At 38.9% G+C, this 13,655-nt stretch overlaps 1 protein-coding gene across 1 annotated transcript; it reads right to left on the bottom strand.

Moving 5' to 3' along the window:
- Positions 1–7,102: 7,102 nt before the first annotated feature.
- On the bottom strand, positions 7,103–10,909 carry LOC112275546 (uncharacterized). The gene is made up of 11 exons (XM_090246585.1): positions 10,768–10,909; positions 10,197–10,661; positions 9,878–9,945; positions 9,473–9,569; positions 9,177–9,305; positions 8,857–8,965; positions 8,443–8,587; positions 8,248–8,290; positions 7,916–8,092; positions 7,572–7,796; positions 7,103–7,410 (listed from the first exon to the last, which is right to left on the bottom strand). The coding sequence occupies exons 2-10, from the start codon at positions 10,527–10,529 to the stop codon at positions 7,713–7,715; spliced, it is 1,185 nt and encodes a 394-aa protein (XP_090102711.1). The 5' UTR covers positions 10,530–10,661; positions 10,768–10,909; the 3' UTR covers positions 7,103–7,410; positions 7,572–7,712.
- Between the last annotated feature and the right edge of the window lie 2,746 nt (positions 10,910–13,655).

The raw sequence follows: 13,655 nt of genomic DNA, 5'->3' as shown, positions 1-13,655 counted from the left end.
CAAGCCCTACATACCTACCCCGCTCTTGCCCATCGTCGCATCGAATGCTGTGCTGATATCTAGTCCTCCGGTATCTAATGTATTTGGAAGGCGTCTACAGCGACTGATATTGTTGGACTACACAAAAAAGTTAACCTTAAGCTCCCTAAGTGTTGTGTTATTGATTGCTGCATGTGTTTTTACAGTAGTTTAGGTAGGTGAGCTTTATTACTTCCTTCATGACAATTTGCAGGTTTCTATTATAGCTAAGCTGAAGATAATGTCCTTCCTATGTTCGCAGAGAGAGAGGGAATATTTTCGCAAGAAGCTGACGAAAGTTTACTGAACACATATCAGGGTTGGAAATGTGCAACTGTGGTAGTCAGAATCTGATCGGAACAGCAGAAGCTAGATATATACAGATGATCTTTCGAATTGTATACGATGGCTTAGGTTCGCCGTGCATTTGAAGAAATTAGGTTATCAGACAACACAATATGATGATGGAAGACATCTGCAAGAAATGTAACCTTATTCCAATCATGATTCAAGTCTACAAATTGATTGTTCATCAAACTACTATTTCCTGTGGCGAACTGTAAAAGGAACATCGGATGTGAGCTGAAATGTGCACACCTACTTCACGTCCTGGTGGTCATTTTCTTGGTTTCTTAGTCATAAAATTGCCAACATCATCCCGTAGTAGCCGGACTTCCGTTAAACGATGCCTTCCGCTAGCAATTAGGATTGCAACTTGCCTTTAAACACGACAACGACGTATTCTAAATACGAGTTCTACTGGAAATACAATATGAAAGGGTACGCCTGTCTTGTTCAAAAGCTCAAACAGAATGTCGATCGTCTTCAGGCTTTGCATCTATCAATGTTTAGTGTCTATGATTACCAGATGACGATTGACCCATCAATATGTTAGCAACTTAAGGTGAGACTGGAATTAGAGCTCTATCCAGAGATAACCTCCCAAACAACGGCACCAGTGACCATCTCATAAACACCCACTTTGCCACTCCTGAGAACGGAGAGTGCGGAAGTATACAAAGTAGATGCGGTGCGGTTGCTTGTCCACCGCTGCCCACCTAGCCCATCCCGCACAACTAGGTTACCATTGGGTTGAAGCTCCAGAGTGCAGTTGTGTTTGAAGGGATCATTGAATTGAGAAAATGCTGCCCATTTCCCATTCCAGACATATCTGCCGTCAGTGCCTTTCTTGTAGAGGACAAGGTTACAGTCATATTGCATGACCAGTGCATACTCCGTGTCACTTGATTGCAAGGCCTGTCCCGATGCAAGCACATTTTGAGTTCCGTCCCATGCTACCGGGACTAGGTTGGAGAATCTCCAATTGCAGGCCGTTTCATTCCGCCCGCCTAAGATCGCATATGTTTCAAGCGTCGCCTCTCTCACTACCAACCGGCTTAACGTCAGAGTGTCCTTACGAATTAGTGCAATTCCTGTGTCGATTCTACTGGTAGTTCCGTTGCACCCGAATCCAGAACACGTTGCAGAGGTATCCCAATCCAATGACGAAGCTCTCTGAGAGCCGATTGGTGAACCTGGTGAAGGCACAAGAGTGCCCTGTGGTGGCATTATCGTCATTGTCGTTACGTTTGGAGCCCACATGTAGGAGTATCGGAAATTGAAATTGGAGCAGTAGCCCCACGGTCTCTGATTCGTCCTAATGTCGAGATAGAAATTTGCGCAAACCCCGATTCCAGTGGTCACACCGATGCATGTGCCGTTGTCGCGTTTGTACTCAGCGGTGCAGTCACTCGTGAGATACTCGAAAGTGGTGTAAAACGTCCCACGAATTGGAGTCTCGATTACGTGAGGCGTGGAAACTTTCGCCGCGAGGGCACAGGGGGCTCCCAGTAGCATCTTGGGCCAGTCGTCTCTGAGCATGCCCGACGCACCTATTTTGAGGTCTACTATCTCATCGCTGAAGACAACTTCGAAAGCATCTACTGTTGCACCCGGACTCTCCAGCAAAACAGCTCCCAGGTATGCGAGCACCAGACCCAAGGCGTACAGTGCCTTCGCCATTGATGACCTCCGGGAATCTGCAATTCCTTGACAAAGGTCCAACGATGGAAACCAAATGTCCAGTGAAATTCTGTAAGACTGGTTAATTTGCAGAGTTCGCACGTCACACTGAGGATGTCATCGACAACAAGTCGGACTGTCCTTGCCTCTACTTTCCTGAGCAGCTTGGCATTATCCAAAGTCGCCGAATGGATCTGGTGCGTGGTTGAAAGTCTCGTGATTTCAGATGATTATTCAATCCTCAACGATCAATTTAATCACCAATGTTAGTTTTCTATATTGCTGGAAGTCGCGCACTTTCAACTACACATACACAAGCATTCATCTTCAAGCTCTCTTGGCATGCCACCTATGAATCAACTTCCAAAAATTCGATACTGAAAATGGACATGAAGCAAGAGCACACACGCTAGACAGAGAAGACTCGTGGTGTCACCATCAAGAAGTGGCTTCTGTTGTATGCTCCAAAGGCGCTACTTATATGTCCAACTTCGATGCTTATAAGTTGTACACATGAGCGGAATGTTCTATACGGATTGTCAATAGAATGGGGGGGTTCGTTTATCCGATCTGAATGGATAGATTTCCCACCTACTACTAAATGAATCAAGACGTGGATACGCGGCTCCGAAACACACCTACTCCTAGTGAAGTACAATTTTACACCATTAAATATGATAAATCCGAATTTCCTTTTTATTTTATGGAATGTGCGGCAAACGTGAATTGCCTGAACTGTAGTTGAAACTTAGTTCTCAAAAGTCGGTGCTACTGAGATCATTCACCTCACGAACTACGACTGTCTTTATTAAATATTTACAATACCCACTTGATGCTGGGGAGTTGGTCATCTTCTAAGTAATACTAATGCTGTGCAGGTTGTAATTTTATAGAACTTACTCACACCTCCACATAAAAGTTGCTAAGTTAATGTTGACAACAAGATCCAAATCAACCAGGATAGAAATTGTGTTCTGCATCTTCATATTACCACTCTTAAAATACAAGATCACACTGAATAAGAAGATAATGGTTCGGTATGCATTCGTGTTGCAGCCATTTTAAAAGCAAAGACTCATTGAATGCAAAGGTGTAAGAGTACAGTTTTAAGGGCATTCGAACACCCTTGTACAGTATATCAAAGAATGCTCGCCTACGACGCTCTAAAGTACACACGCTCCTCCGCATACAATCCATCTGATAGTCCAGTGACAGGTAGGTTCCAAAAACATGATTCATATGGCAGGTCAGCACAACGAGCAGTCGCAGCAGACATCGAGACACGGAAACCTGAAATTGCACTTTGCAAATCTAGTAATTTGCAAATTGGTAGAACGACCTCAACAGAATGGAAGCCTTCATTACAGTCTTTCCACCCCCAAAGCTGTCTCTAACGCTCCCAGACTTCAACTGAAGACACTTCACTAGCTTATTACTTCTTTGATTAGCACAGAAACACATCAATATCATCCAAGGAACAAAGCTTGGTCTGTGAACCTGCAAAATCCACAAACATCAAGATTGTGAGCAAGACCTTCAAGCACCCGAAAGAGGTGCATGTCAAAGTTAAGGTGTTGATTTATGCTTAATCACTTTGACATGCATTCAAATAAAATATCATATAATGTTATTTTATTTATGTATTTAAATATTTGATTTGATTTGACAAAGAGTACATGAGTGTTTATATATGCCTATTACATATATGATATTTTATAATGATTTTAATTTTAAATGAAATAATTAAATATATAAATATATACATGCATTCTTTTAATTTTAGTTTATAAATTATGCTATGAGATTAAAACTAAATATTTTTTCTATCAAAAATAAAATTATATTTTCTTTTTCAAAATTATAATTATTTTTTAATTCGTAAATCTGAAACTTTGTAATTTTTATGCATCAGTTTTTATGAACATATTTCAAATGCATAAAATTTGCACCTAATCAAGTTCTTAATTTAATTGAGCATTATCCAAAATACCATAAATCTTTATTTTCTTTATTTTCTAGAGTATTTTGAAATATTTTGTTTAAGACTATTTGCATTGTTTTGAATATGTTTAAATTATTCCAATGAAATGATTGAAATTTATGACTTAATCACCTTTGATAATACCATCACTTAATCTTTTATTAATCATAAGAACTACTTAGATTTATATTATAGTTTATGATGTATCACATTAAGCATGAGCTGTCTTCACAATATCAAAAGACACACTGGTCCACGAGCTCCTCGAAAATGGTCTCAACATTTTTCTACGAACTTGGAGGCTCTCAGTTACAGAAAATGAGAGAAGTCAAAACAGGCAATCTCAAAGAGGAACGAAGTCTTGTTTTGTGACGCTCTTGTTACAAGGAACTGAGAAGATCTGTTGTGTAATCTGTTTGTATCTGATGCTTGAATCCAACTCCTTCATGACAAAAAAAGCCTGCATGGATCGATGAGAAACCTAGCAGCTAGATGCTAGAGATAGTCTTGACAATCACCACTTCATTTGTGACAAAGATTCTCAATAAATGAAGAGACTGATGTATGACACACGTCTTGAAAGTTTGTGGATTCGGGTTTCATATTCTTACATTATGCCGGTGCTTGTTTGCAATTTAGACAGCCGGGAGGATATACGTCTGAGGCAGGATGCTGCGCGGCAAGAGTTCCCAAACTTATCGGCTGTAAGCCCCGCTTCTGCCATTAATGACAAACACCCACACTACAGTAAGGATTTTTTCTCGTTTTGTCAGCAGATGATGGATTCTATACTAAACAACACAAGATCTAAGTTGTGGCCTGACGATCTGGAGGATGACTTCCTAGAGGCAGTGAAGCATGTGTGGCGGATGCGCAAACTTGCACTTGCATTTGAGCCCACTGCCTCCACAATCACGGCAAAACTCACAGCACCATTCGACGCTAATATCATGGATGCTTTGGAGGCTCTAGATTTGTTCCAGGGTGGCAGCACTTGCGGTCAAGCTGTGGGATTGTGCAGCTAATTCATGGGAGCGGCACTCATGGTGATTATTACAAAAGGCAGCAGTAGAATTGATATTATCAAGAGTTGAGGGAAATTTTTGATATTTCGGGAGGATTCGAGGGGCATGTGTGATATTTTCCGTAATATTTTTAAAAAACTTACTACATAAAAAATAATTAATAAGTGGTGTTTATTATAGTTTGAGTTCTTAAAATTGGACATATTAATTCTTTAATAAAAATCACAGATATTGATTATAGTATATAAAGTTATTATAAAGTTTCTTAAAAAACTTAACAGATAGCAATTCTAGTTGTAGCTAGATAGATTTAAAACAAGATAATTTATAAATCTAGAAATTATGACAAATATCCAAAACATAATATATAAATTAGATAGAATAATGTTTAAACTAATAAGATGATTTAGACATGGAACTTGTATTATATCTAAATCTTTATATAAACTTTAGAAATAACATGATTTATATTCAAAACAAAAATTATTTTTAAGATCCAACTTGACTTTAGATTTAGATTTAAATCCAATTTTGGATTCAAATTTATATTCAAATATGGATCTAAATCTACACGTCTTTAGAAGCAATTTTTTACTAAAATTTATTTGGGAATTTAAATTGAACAAAAAATAAAATCTGACTTTACCAATAATATCATATGATAGAAAAATAACTTATTTAAAAAAATAAGTTATAAGTTACCAATAATATAAAAATATAATCCAAATCAAAATTTGATTATATCTCAAATTTGATCATATCTTTGCAAAATTACAAATATCTTAATAATTAAATAAAATATTAATTACCATACAAATAAAACATGTTTCAACAAAAAACAATCATTTGTGTTAATTTTACATTGTGTGCATCGCGTTGCAAAATGTAAGAGCTTATATTTTAAAATTTTAAAATACTTATTTATACTTTAACATGTAATAATAAATTCATTTAGATAAATTTTTATTTAGCAACACATTATATTAAACAAATAAAAATTATGACATTATTGTTGTATTTTATTTTTAAATAATCATATCAAATTGAATCATTTTAAAAGATTAATTGGTTTATGTTTTGACTACAAAGTGTGATATGTTACAGATTCATTTCTAAAACTAATCTCAGAACTTTGTAAAAGTTTAATAAATTTTCTTTTCGAAATACTTCATAACCTTCATTTTTCACACTTATTATTTGACAATACTATTTGATTTCTATGCCACCAAACATACATTTTCTTCCACACATTCAATAGAATTATTTTATGAACATTGAGCAACGGCATAATCAAAAACTTTGATCATCATTCTTTTTGAAATGTTCAAATTATAAATTTAAAGTTTAAAGTAAATACTTAATAACATTAATTCCAATAATGTACCCATATTAAATATTTACGTATTTAAACAATTTTTCATGTTTCAAACATTCTTAACTTACCACGCTCACAAACAGATAAAATAACAAAAAGAATTGAATAACGATTGCAATCATTTCTACCACCAAGTATGAAAATTTTACATTTTTAATTTCTTAACTTATCAAACAGCTTTTCTGCTTTCATTGAAAATAATTTTAAAATAAAATAAAAACAGTGATTTCTCTTTAAGATTCATGAATTTTTAAGATCCAGCATTGGTAGAATAGTTGTGATCATTTAATCTAGGTAGTGTCATGTTAAAAGATGGTCAAATAATATTTTTCTTCAGTTTTCTTCTTTCTTTCTTTCCCCTTTTCTGAAATTCGCAAAATTTCAGAAACATTCATCCCTGCACTGTGAAGGAAGGTAGACTCTGCTTCCAATCTTCAACCATGATTTCTTCCCAACAATCTTTCCTCTCTTCTTTTTCATCTTTGTTTTCCTGTACAGAAATCTTGATATAAGTTCGATTCAACATATCTGAGCTTCAATCATGATTTTTGCACGGCAAGGAGGTGCTGCGAAGCTCTCAACAAATGATCACAAATCTTAGAGGTTAATACACACAAGAATAGAAAAACCAGTCTAAAGAAGTGAAAGCAGCAACATTCAACATTAACGTAAATGCCCAGATTGAATGAATTGGGGTATAAAAAAAGTCTAAAATTCCAGTTCATTCGGCCAACACAAGAACTGCGTGTTACATGATGTTGTAACAAGAACACATTAGAAATGCCTTAACCAGACCCCACATTCAGAGGTCCTCACAATTACTGCTTGCAAATTCAGAAATAAAGCGCGGACATTGCAGATCATCTGAAAAAAAATCTTGGACACCGCAGACCCCGAGTCACTCCTCCAGCAATAGCAAGGCTCGTGTCAAGTTGAACACTTATGGCGATTAAAATTGGCTCCACCAAAGTCTCGTCAAAACCACCAACCTGATACAAAAGAAGAGAATGGATAAGATCTTGACTGCTCGACAGAAATATTACCAATATTTCGTGAAAGAGAACTGAAAGTAAAGTACAACTTCTATCATCAAGTGCGTGAATTCTTACTTCCATACAATAATCAATGTGATGATGGGAAATGTACTTACAGCTATGTTTTCAGCTGCATACCAATCAAAAAGTCTGCTTTGACATTGGCTATAACTGAACGCAGGTAAAAATACAGTTATACTTTTCTGCAATTATTGATTCAGTAGGATATTCTAAAAATAGAACTAGTAGAGCTTGAATCACTCGGTCTTTGATAATTTCAAAGCCAGCGCATACACCATCTTCCTCCGCATGCCTGTCCCTTCCACTACTTGCCTGCTAGCCTGCAAAACACAACATACAAGAATTCTATCATACTTTCTTTAGACCAAGGTAAAGAAAAGAAAAGAACTGTAATAAACTCTGCCTTCGAAAACATTCACTTCAAATACTAAATTAGTACCTCAGACGGACTAACACCAGAATCCAAAAGAGCACGCAGTTCTGCTTTAACATCTTCCTCGGTGGGTAGCTCGTCAGCAGCGCTCTCTGACAGTCCTTCAATCACCAATGTCATCTCCCCACGTGGATTTCGTTCTTCAAACTCCTTTCGGGCTTGCTGCAGAGTTCCTCGCCAGAACTGCAAGACACACAACATCAGAACATACCAGACGCGCAAAAAAGATACAGAGAGAATGATGATGAAAATTCAAGTCAATGCTTTAAGACATAAAGCGGTGCTCTTCAAAAGCCAAAATCTAATGCACGAAGGAGTTAGATAAGTTCAGTCGCCACCTCTTCATGAAATTTGGTCATCTCTCTTGCCACCACACAATGCCTGTTAAATAAGATTTTTAACATTACAAAAAAATTCTCATTAAAACACAACATTTCCCTCACAAATTTGACCTCAAGAGTATCACAGCCACAAATAATGCGTCAAACCAGTATAAGATATGCAACCAAAACAACAAGCAATTTAGTGTGTACCGTGATGGTCCAAAAGCAGACACACAGTCATCCAAAGTCTTGTTTAACTTGTGAGGAGAGACGTAAAATATCTGAGTGGCCGTCTGTTTGGATGCAGATGCAAGTATCTTCCTCCTAGAAGTTGCCTGCGTTGGTAAAAACCCAACTGCACGGCCGATGCATTAGTTTCTGATTAAGGCCCTTCGGGTTAAAAAGAAAGGCGCCATATATTTAAGAGTCACAGATAATTACATGCCAAGGCACATCTAAGTTGCACATTTTCATTACTCAAACTTGAATATATGTCTGTCTTTGAAGAGGTATATTATTCGATGAGAAACTCACAGATACCTATTTCTATAACTTACACCTTCCATAGTGAACATATTTTCTACCGAAATTCCGATTGTCAAAATAAGAAAAGAAATTTCTCACCAAAAGTGAACACTTCTGTTGGTAAACCAGAGGCAACTAGGGCAGTGATAACAGCAGAAGCACCAGGAACGGGATGCACACGCACGTTGGATTCTACACATGCCTTCACCTATACAACATACAGTATAAAGTGGATAAATACCAAAGTCTGACCGAGAGTATAAACCAACAGTCCATGAGAGTAAAGTACCTTAAAACAACTTTCTCAATGCTTAGAAAAGAACCATTATTTTAGATCATTCATATCGACCATCAACTATCTTCTTAGGTGAACTTTGGAGTAAGAACACAAGTGCTGAAAGAAGTGTAATGGTGAGTACAAGTTCAGTGCCAGGATCGCTAATGCCGGGCATCCCTGCATCGCTTATAAGGGCTAGTATTCCACCAAGTTTCAAGCGTTGTATAATGGCATCACGTCTTGCAAACTCGTTGAACTTGTGGTAGCTCATCTAAGTACCCACCAATGTACAAGGTTAGTTACACTGGCACTAGGTCAGTCATAACTTAAAATAACTCGTAGGCAAGTACGAGGGTGGTAGATTCATTGTGCATGCTCTCGAAAAGCTTGTAATTTATCTGTGCCTAAATTTGCAATGCAAACAGGGGAAGAACTGACCATAGGAGTCGTGATATTGTAATGCTGCAAAAGCCTTGCTGAATGTCTGGTGTCCTCGGCAAGTATTACTTCTGCAGATTTAAGTACGCGCACTGCACTGACATACAAATACATTGCAAATAATTTGAAGGTACAAATTAGTTAAGAACAAATCTCCTTCACATAAATCTAGAACTCCTCGCTGAAAATAGGGCATCCGGCATCCATTCTCCATACTAGGGTTAGGTCATATTCCTCTTCTGTAATGGAGTCGAGACCATGGTTGTAATTCCATCAGTCTCCTGGGTAGACTGTTATATTATTCCTCCAAACCCTACACGCTAAACCCTTGAATCTCAATAAGAGGACTTGTCTCATTTCAAATTCTTACTCAAACTTGGTTGATTAGATAGGCTTACTACTTACCGAAAAGTCATGTCTTCAAGGTTACCAATGGGTGTTGCAACGAGGTAAAGACCACCTTCCAATTTTGCCTGGGCATCAGCAACGCAATGCAAACCTCTGAAGCGTTATTTTTTCTTTTTTTAAAAAAATAATTTTTTTTCGACAAAATAGAGAAAACATGAATGGTACAACTTGCCATGCATAATGAACCACAACTGCAGTTTCTCAAAGTTGCACATAAGGCTTTCCAATGCTAGGGAGGCATACTAAAACGGTTATGAGAGCAGAAAAATCATTCTTGCGCAAAATGCAGTGCAATTTAGGAATCCCGAATTATCACCTTGTGTTTTGAAGCTTCATGATCTTCTTCGCGCACGCAATCTAAGGCTTCGTCTTTCCCAATTCCGGTCTCCGACTCCAGTGCCTCCTTGACACGCATCACGTCTGCCAACCCCTCCCGACTCGTGGAGCTTGCATTGCGCTGAGAAAGAAACAATCGTCTGCTACCCTCAAACACATTAAGGTGGGAACCTCTGCCGATTCCCAGTTGCTCCCCACCGATAGGCAGAAACAAACTGTTCCTCACTACATTTGACAAAAGCACGCTGCTTGACGGAGAAATGCTGTACATAGGTCTATGTGCGAGCAACGTTATCGTCATCCTCTTCAGCATGTGTCCTAATTCCACGTGCAGGTTCAGGGTTTAGGTAGCAGAATGGGCAAAGAGCAACATCAACCCATTAGAGGTAACCATTAACGAATCATGACATCGAATCACTTTGGTCGCCCGAGTAAACACGTTACCCTACACACAGCCACATCACATCAAAAATATTTGTTGTTGTTGATATACATAGAACTTGCGAAAATTTGAAGATAGAAACTGAGACAAAATTGGCTACAAATCGAACCTAGCAAGCTTGGAAGAGACTTCTGCAGTTGAAAGTAGCGTGTTCAGAAGCTTGGCATCCTGTTTGGCACAGTTTGGAGTATCATCCAAGACCTGGATGAACAAAGATCCATTGAAAATATGTGCAAAAAGCAAAATGTAAAATTCTTGAGTTTCATTCTCGTGGAATTACGTTGGACTTGTCCAGAGCCCTCCACTTTGTTTTATGTCTGCGTTTGTGCAATGCTACGTGTGACGATATTGTGGTTTGAAATTTTAGAAATTCGAACAGGCTAAACCAATTGGGTTGTGTGCATGCTTGGTTTGACTTTTGGGCCGCTGGTTGCAGCTATAAGTTGGAATTACGTCTAGGGTACTTGTTGATTTTCTAAGAGATGTGCTTAGGTTAGTAGCCATGGCTAGCTTGATGGGGCCTTGATTTTAAAGTTGTGTTCAGCATGGCTGAGTCGCATATATTTCAAACAAGAAGCACGATGTCTCGAAGGACCACACGATGTTTGGAGCTGGATTCAATGCAATCTTCAGCCGACTGCTATCTTACGACGTCATGGCCTCCCAAGTTCGGTGAGAGAACAGCCACACAATGGATGTCTGTTCTTCTTATTTAGTGATTGTTGTTCATATTGCCGCTTAAGAGTTTGATCAGAGTTCCATAAATGCATCGAAAATCAGGAGCATTTAGTTGGCTACAAGTGCTTTTGCCGGATTATTTTCTAAAGAAGAAGCCGTTGAAAGAAATGTAGTCAACAATGGGCTTCAGAGTGCTTTCTCTAACACCTTCTGAGTTGTGTTGTTAGAAAAAGCACTCTGAATTCCTCTGATGAGTTTGTTTTTCCCCTAATGATGGATTCCCAACTGACGCCGGACACATTCCCTCCCACATAGTAGACTGCCTGGACTATTTTTTTGACGACGGTGTTTTTCAAATGCTGACAGCATTTTCTTCTTTAGTGCTATTCAGCTGCTAATCCCACTTGCCCATCTGAGCGTAAGGCTTTGAAAGAGATCGTGCAATGTGATGAGTACTATCTGTTCCCTTAATTTGTCACTTTAAGGTCGTCAATTCTTCCGCAACTGCTTTAATCTTCATTTTGGTTCTCTCCCACATGTGATCTGTAGCAATCAGTAATCATGGACGACCTTCGAAGCTTTCTCCAGTATTTCTCCTAAACTTTGTTTTTGCAATCTAAATTTGTAAACATTGAATTCTTGTCCCTTTTCATAACGAAAACTTCACTTCTTGTATGATAATCGTTAACCTTGTTCATAGTGCCCCAGCATTCTACGTAATGTAAACCTCTGGATCAGCAGACTAACTTTTGCAAATGGGACATTAAACAGAAGATACAAATGAAAACGTTCTCGATGTGTGGATTCAGGGGTTCTGCAGTTGAATTCCCCTTGGTGACCTGGGTCTTGAGAACATGTATGTAGAGTAAGTGTCTGGAAACAATCTAATCAATTCTGCACTGACATCTACAAGGCTGGAAAAATCACCTTGGAGTGTTTGATAAACTTCAAAGAGTCAAATCTTACAAACTCCATCTTCATAAGAAACCATTACCACATACACTACCATATACATCTTGATGGAACAACTCTAGTGCAATGCTCGTTTGAATGTAGCATGAAATAGTAGGGAAATTCTCATTTACTCCGCAATGGACCTAGATTACCTTTCAGATTAACTTAGCTTCAGAATTTGCGTACTTGATCAGGACTCCAATCTTTGCTGATACATTTGCCTCCATGCATGTTGTGAGCTCCTGGCACTTTCAGCCGCTCATCAGTGAGTTCTCCATAATATAATTGTCCACCGTTAAGGTTCTAGTCCGTCGAAAGTCACATGTTGATGCCAGCAACTGTTGTTTGCATTCTCTTGTGTTGTGAACCAGTTGAGCCTCTTCATGCACTCCACAGCCTCTCTGGTCATCGGAACGCCCTGCACTTGGCAGCACACCATACTATTATCTCCGTCCATGGCATCCCAGCATTGTACACAACGACATACGTAGGTTGAAGCTCCACGCACGATTCACTGTTGATGCAAACTGCTCTTCTTGGTTCTCTGCCAAACTCCCATGACCTTCCCAACTAGCTGTAGCATAGCTGGGGGTCAGCAACCCTAAAAGTATCTTTCTATCAAGTCACTGTAGGGTCTTCCCCCCCCCCCCCCCCCCCCGTGATTCAACCACTGTTGCTGATCATGTCTTTCAGTGAATCCACTCCCCTAAGTTTTAGAAACTAGCTGATGGAATCCCAAACACATGCTGCAGAGTGAAAGCCCAATGGTTTTGACTTGCTTCGAGTTCGATTAATCTAGGGCACGGAAACTGCTCCTAGCCCAGAAACACATCGGCACAAGGGGGAACCTCGCGGGGATGTGTGGGGCATGGGTGTTGATGTGTGGTGGGTGGTGCCCAAGGCAACTCCACATGTCAACAATAGGGGGAACGAGTCTTATGAAGTACTCTAGGAGTGACCAAAGGTAGTATGGTCCGAAAGTACTCTAGACTGCGTGATGTGCAACAATATGCCTGCCTGATTTCTGGGTATCGTGATATTAACCAGATTCCTTGAAAATGCTCTTGAACCTCCAGTTAATTCCTCCAGTTTGACTCTTTGTTAAGATTCCTTTGCAAATATTTTCTTATTCGCACTTGATCACGGGATGCAGGATTTGCATGCAGGTTGGGTTAGCTAAGTCGCCAGTGGATTCATTCTGTTTCTCGGTCACAGAAGAGTTGGTAACTATATCTCAGTTTTGATTATGCTATTACTGTAGGGTTACTTCGATTTTGACTGGAAAGAAGAGTGTATACCGGACGATTTGAAACCAAAGCACGAAGACTAGTGGTTGGGTTCCAGTTGTGTGTTTCAGTTATTGAT

The sequence above is a fragment of the Physcomitrium patens genome, chromosome 23 (genome assembly GCF_059467195.1).
Source record: "Physcomitrium patens ecotype Gransden chromosome 23, ASM5946719v1, whole genome shotgun sequence".
NCBI classification, from domain to species: Eukaryota; Viridiplantae; Streptophyta; class Bryopsida; order Funariales; family Funariaceae; genus Physcomitrium; species Physcomitrium patens.
Note: the sequence above shows the minus strand (reverse complement) of the source record. Positions and strands in the feature narration are given on the sequence as shown.

Excerpts from the sequence above, each read along its gene's own strand:
- LOC112275546 (XM_090246585.1), bottom strand. The coding sequence starts at position 10,529 with ATGCTGAAGAGGATGACGATAACGTTGCTCGCACATAGACCTATGTAC. Across the intron at positions 8,966-9,176 it reads GCGATCCTGGCACTGAACTT|GTGAAGGCATGTGTAGAATC; the intron begins GTACTCACCATT and ends TATGTTGTATAG. Across the intron at positions 8,291-8,442 it reads TCTGCTTTTGGACCATCACG|GCATTGTGTGGTGGCAAGAG; the intron begins GTACACACTAAA and ends CTTATTTAACAG.